Genomic DNA, 5915 nt, shown 5'->3' with positions numbered 1-5915 from the left:
AACTTATGATGTTTTGTTTTCTAGGCAGAAAAAGTGGATTTATATCACCTGGTTGAACATATCTACCATTTGGATTCCTGCTGGGGTACAAGTTTGTCAGAAAAGTAATCCCTTAACCGTTTCATTACCAGATCCCTATTGAAATGCTCTGCCTTTGTTTCAGTTAATTTCAAAAACAACAAGGAATTTAGTTGAGTTGATGCAAGGTGGGTTATGGAAACCAATGAAGGTTGAAGCAAGAAGAGGGGGTTGAGATGAAAAGTGAGACAAGTTGATTGAGACAAAGGAAGTAGATTACCTGATTTGTTAGTTGCTTTTAGCTGCAGTCCTTTTAAAAACAGACTAAGGATGGAGATATCACAACATTATTTAGCATGTCCTTTAGTCAAGTGTGCTTTTAAAGGGAGTTTGGCTGCTATTCCTAATCATTAAGCAACCATTTAAGGGTTTCTCCAGAGTAATCACTGTAAAGGAAGTGAAATAATTACAATATCAATTCTAAAATTGTTTCCAAAAAACCAGATTTCTGAGTGTTTATAATTGGCAATGCTGACCCTCCTGGGATGCCGAAGAATGCTTCAACACACAAGTTTACTTTATATCAAGAATCTTGAAATCATCATCATCACCATCATCATCATCATCATCATCACCATCACCGTCATCACCATCATCATCGATTTAATGACTTAATGACTACAATCCATGCTGGCATGGGTTTGTGGGTCCAAATACAAAAATGAAATCTTACAAATAGCTTCTTCAAAAATTTTATTCCTGAGTAATTAAAACTTCATTGTTTCTGTTGTTTTTTTGTTTTGTTTTTGTAATTAGTCTTATTTTTTTAAATTTTATAGTTTAAATATTTGGAAGGTAATGTTGATGCCATCTGTGATAGAAAAAGTAAAGGAAACTTACCAGACTCTTTGTAAAATTACTGGAAAATCTTTAACCCTTGATCAGGTATAAAACGTTTCTCTCCTTTTGTAAAGACCATCAAATGTCTATTTTATCCTTATTTTATATTTCATAAAACGTTGACTCTGTCTTGTGAGGTTTTATATGAGATGGGGGCAGGAAATGATTTGAAGACAATGTTACTTAATTTGAACAAGTTGGATGACATTAAATCACTTTTCTCATTAGATTTTACATACATACATACATACATACATACATACATACATACATACATACATATATACGTACGTACATATATACATGTAGACAGGCAAACAAACAGAGTCAGATGTAATTGCAAGAGAGGAGACTTTGCTGGTGTGGACATGTTGCATGTGAAATATGATAAATGGGTAAGGAAAAACCGAGAAATCCAAGTGGAAGGGACTGGCAGATGAAGAATATGAACAGGGGGAAGAAATGTGATGAAGGTGGGGGGGTCTCAGGAAAGTGAACCTTGTGAAGGAGGTGAAAGAAAGATGGCAATAAGTGGTGAAATACTGTGATGGAGCAGACTTGCCTGGCCTATGGAAAAGTGGACATGGCGGTGGTGATGACGACGATGATGACATTTATAATGTTCATCATAAACGTTTCTTGAAAATAAATTGTTAAACATGTGTTTACTTTCAGTTTAATCCTGAATTATTTTCTGTTGTTGAGAAAAGCAATGAAATGTGTGGCAAAAGTTGTGTTCCTCAGTTGATGGGTTGGAAGAATGTCCTCAGCTCAGTGGTCAGCAATGCTGAAGTAATCTCACTGGCAAACTCAAAAACTCACCCTTTACTTTCAATGATGCCAACAAACTCTTTGCTTATGTCACAGGTGAGTGATGCCATCTGTTGCTTAGCTTTACTTATTTCTTCCAACTTCCTTCAAAAATTGCAATTAATTCTAAGTTACTTGACTTTATTACACTGTTTAAATAACTGTGTTACAACTCTAGTATATAATTGTGTTATAATACGATATAAATGTTATCCAACCTTTTCATAAACCAAGGATTCTGTTTTATTTAAATGAATTTTTGGACTTTTGAAAAGTTCATCTACCTAATGAACTCACTTTTATCAATTGGTGACTCCAAATTCCCTCTCTTAATTAAGACATATAAACTGTGTAATTATACATTTTATACCACAGCCTTTTAAAATTTTGGTCCCAGCTCACCGATCTCATCCCTATAGTACTTAATGGAACCATACGGGTCTAAAGTGGCCCCATATTGAGAAATATGCTGCCCTGCTGGTTAGGTGAGGAGGCCAGCATTCACCCCTGGTCAGAAGACTAGTACATTGTGGGGGTAACCCATTTACAGCTGAGCGGACTGGAACAACATGAAATGAAGTGTTTTGCTCAAGAGCACAATGGGCTGCTGGGTCTGGGAATCAAACCCACAATCCTGTGATCATAAGTACAACACCCTAACCACTAGGCTATGCGCCTTCATTGATAATTTAAAATTTCAATAAAATATTTATATTGTAGACATTTGTGTTGCCATATTTAATTTTCCTTCTTAAATATTTCTGTTGTTTAGAAAGAGATGGAACTGATTCTAAAATCCAAACAGAAACAAGAAGACAAAGATGAAACTTTCCAGAAATTATGTAAAGAAGCTATTATCAGAAACTGTTGTAGATCCAATTCTTCTGACAATCAAATATCTCCAAGTTCTTTACATCTAGCTTTTAAGATGGAATCTAATCTGCCCAGGTTAGTTTTGGATAAGATTTCAATATCAGACTCAACCGATGAACATTCAACCATAAATAGTTTGATATCTGTTTCTTCTTCATCTAGCGAAGATGAATTATTCAAAGAGAGTAACCAAGTCTGGAAACAGTTCTTGCAGAGTAAAGCAACTCCTTCAGATGAAGAAGGTGATTCCCTTTTTAAATATTTATCTTTTTTAATATTTTTTTTTGTTCAGTGCATGCAGAGCAAAGAGATGTATATACAGAGAGATGTATATACAGAGAGAGGTGCATGTATGTGTGTATGTGTATGTGTTGATGTAATCATCATCATTGTTTCACATCTGCAGCAGCAGCAGCATACAGGATATGCAATAACATTTCATCATGTATATATTAAATATATCAAAGATATATTAAATAGGTGAAGGCGCATGGCTCAGTGGTTAGAGCGTCGAGCTTACAATCGTGAGGTTGTGAGCTCGAATCTCGGACCAGGTTGTGTGTTGTGTTCTTGAGCAAGACACTTTATTTCACGTTGCTCCAGTTCACTCAGCAACGTCACTGGTGCCAAGCTGTATCGGCCCCTTTGCCTTTCTCTTGGATAACACTGGTGGTGTGGAGAGGGGAGGCCGGCATGCATGGTCAACTGCTGGTCTTCCACAAACAACCTTGCTTGGACTTGTGCCTGGGAGGGTAACTTTCTAGGTGCAATCCCATGGTCATTCGTGACTGAAGAGGGGGTCTCCGCATATTAAATAGATAAAGAATATATATATGAAATGTATAACAGTTTTTTTAATAATATATAATGAAGTTGTGTGGAGGCATGAAGGAAGACAGCAGGACCAGAAGCAAGGGACGGAGAGTAACATTAGGACCAGAAAGAAGGGGAAATGACATTGGGGTCAAGAAGCGGGAGATTTGAACAGCCTGTTTCTTTGTCAGGATATTGAAGGGAACAGATATGTGGAGGATATCTCTAGAGGGAGAGCAGTTTCTGGCCAGAGACTAGGGTTGTGTACACGTGTCGGTATGACCCTCGAGTTCTGCTGGCCCTTATGAAGCAAAGCTGGACACTCTGTTCTGATCTTGAGGTAAGAGTGTCCCTACTTTTGGTCTTCTTTGTACATTTCTTTGCTCAACTTTTCCATTCAATTTTTTTCTTTAAAACAGAAGTATATCACCAAACGGCCTCCCACAAATGCAACCATTCTACTGCCAAATCAACTTATACAAATGCAGATTCTTCAACCCAGAAAAGTCGCATTCAGTTATGTTTTGCTGCCGATTATGCTTCACTTCCCAAGGAAGAACAATTTGCTGTGTTTTTACCCATGAGCAGTTCCATTATTGATATTATCACTCAACTAAATAGATTTCTTCATCTTGGAAAATACTGGCATCAAAGACTCTGTACTTCTCTCTCATCATGTAGCAAGTCTTGGATGAACTCTGGAACCATGGATTTATACAATACTTTTCTGGAAGTAAGTAATTTTTTCAGTTTTCTTTTCATCTTGCATTCTGATGTTCTTAATACATTTTATTTATGGTTTAATAAGGAAAAAGGGCAGTGGCCAGGATTCTTTGCAGAACTTCCAAGACTTATTTGAATTGTTGTATAAACTCTGATAGTTTAGTATGAAAGAATTAGCTAGTATAAAATTTATTAACTCTCTACGATAAATTGCTCTACTTCTAAATGTATTGTAAATATTAAATGTATATAAATAAACCAATGTAGTAAATACTTTCTCTTTCTTCACTTTTTTCAATCTGTTAATGAAATTTATTTCTGCAATTATGAAACTGTTTTTTATAGCGGTGAAAAAGAGCACAAACTTATCTTCAACATACATGCACATTCAACATTTCCATTAAGCAGCTCGATGTATACATGTTTCACTACAGTTTTTATGTAGCTTGAGTTGAGATTTATGCATAGTGATACTACTTATAATTAAGTTATAAGTGACGGGTTTATCAATATAGATTCCTGCTCAAGAAATAAAATATATAAATAAGATAAAACACCCTTATAAAAGTGGTACCCAATCACTGTTATAAATGAAACAAAAAAATAAGAGAATAAAATCATCTGTTGAACCTTGATATTTAAATGTGGTGCTTAGAGTATCATTTGAAACCTTACCAGTTACTCTAGGAAATTGCTTCAAGTTCTCAAAGTCTATTCTCATTATGTTTACTGTTATTGTCAATATATTTTCTTTTGTTTATACTCATTAATATCAATTCTGAAAGTCATTCAATTTAATTTTACAGTTTGGCATACTTTTGATTGTTAATTATGCTCGGAGTCTCTTAAAAATAGATGCAATCAATTTTTTGAAAGAAAATCCAAAAGTTGGAATGAAAGTAAGTTTATCTTTCTGATTGAAATTTTGCTAATTATGAATGTATTTCGTATTATTGTCATTTGAAGCCAGCAAAAGCTGGCAGAATTATTAACGCACTGGGCAAAAAAATGCTTAGCAGAATTTTGTTTGTCTCTATGTTCTAAGTTCAAATTCTGTTGAGGTCAACTTTGCCTTTCATGGTTTTGGGGGTTGATGAAGTGCCAGTTGTGTGGTATCAGGAACAGTTCTGCCATTGGAAGTAGCTGGCATGAATAGTATTTGTAAACATTATTTGAAGGCTGAAATCTGCATGAAATCTACATTATTCATTTCAGATTCCTAGTGACACAATTTTGAGAGATTCTGACCAACTTTTCAAGAATTTTCAAATGAAAAATTCACTTCTATACCAACAGTTCTCATCATTCTATTTTACAAAAAAAGTAAGTTTATTAATTTTGTTTTCCATATATTAGCTGTCAATTTCTTCAATTAATTCTCAACAAGCTTATTACATAATTTAAATCTTCATTACTTAACTGGAACTCTTCTTATATAAACAAAATCCTTAATTACATAAAGTCCTTATTAACAACTTTGTCAATGAATCAGTTCTTTGAATAGACTTGGGTTTCTGAGTTTTTAGTTAATAATCGAAGAGATATTGTTATTGTTATGTGGAATGGTAATAATTGGAGAGGGTAATGATAACAATGTGTCAGAGACTTTCTTCAGCTGTGAAGGGATTTTATTTGCCAAATGCAAAGAACATATCCTAGACATCAATAATTTCAATGAACAATTTTTCTAAATCTTTTTTGAAATTCAATAACCACAGATGCACAAAAATGTGTAAGAATCCAATCTGGGAAACTCTAGGGCAGTGTCAGTGTTATGA

At 34.6% G+C, this 5915-nt stretch overlaps 2 protein-coding genes across 2 annotated transcripts in view; both read left to right on the top strand.

The window, feature by feature from the left end:
• LOC106875541 (uncharacterized) overlaps window positions 1-831 on the top strand; it is a 16643-nt gene extending 15812 nt beyond the window's left edge. Inside the window, exon 16 of the mRNA XM_014923738.2 lies at window positions 25-831. Within this exon, the coding sequence (XP_014779224.2) occupies window positions 25-142 (118 nt within the window). The 3' untranslated portion in view covers window positions 143-831. The remainder of the gene's footprint in view (window positions 1-24) is intronic.
• Window positions 30-5915, top strand: part of LOC106875537 (uncharacterized) — an 11461-nt gene continuing 5575 nt past the window's right edge. The window contains exons 1-8 of the mRNA XM_014923735.2: window positions 30-104; window positions 858-963; window positions 1594-1785; window positions 2501-2676; window positions 2764-2843; window positions 3834-4147; window positions 4944-5036; window positions 5353-5460. Of these exons, the coding sequence (XP_014779221.2) occupies window positions 877-963; window positions 1594-1785; window positions 2501-2676; window positions 2764-2843; window positions 3834-4147; window positions 4944-5036; window positions 5353-5460 (1050 nt within the window). The 5' untranslated portion in view covers window positions 30-104; window positions 858-876. The remainder of the gene's footprint in view (window positions 105-857; window positions 964-1593; window positions 1786-2500; window positions 2677-2763; window positions 2844-3833; window positions 4148-4943; window positions 5037-5352; window positions 5461-5915) is intronic.

This window comes from Octopus bimaculoides, chromosome 14 (assembly GCF_001194135.2).
Source record: "Octopus bimaculoides isolate UCB-OBI-ISO-001 chromosome 14, ASM119413v2, whole genome shotgun sequence".
NCBI classification, from domain to species: domain Eukaryota; kingdom Metazoa; phylum Mollusca; class Cephalopoda; order Octopoda; family Octopodidae; genus Octopus; species Octopus bimaculoides.
The sequence above is the reverse complement of the archived record's forward strand: the minus strand, read 5'-3'. Positions and strand labels throughout refer to the sequence as shown.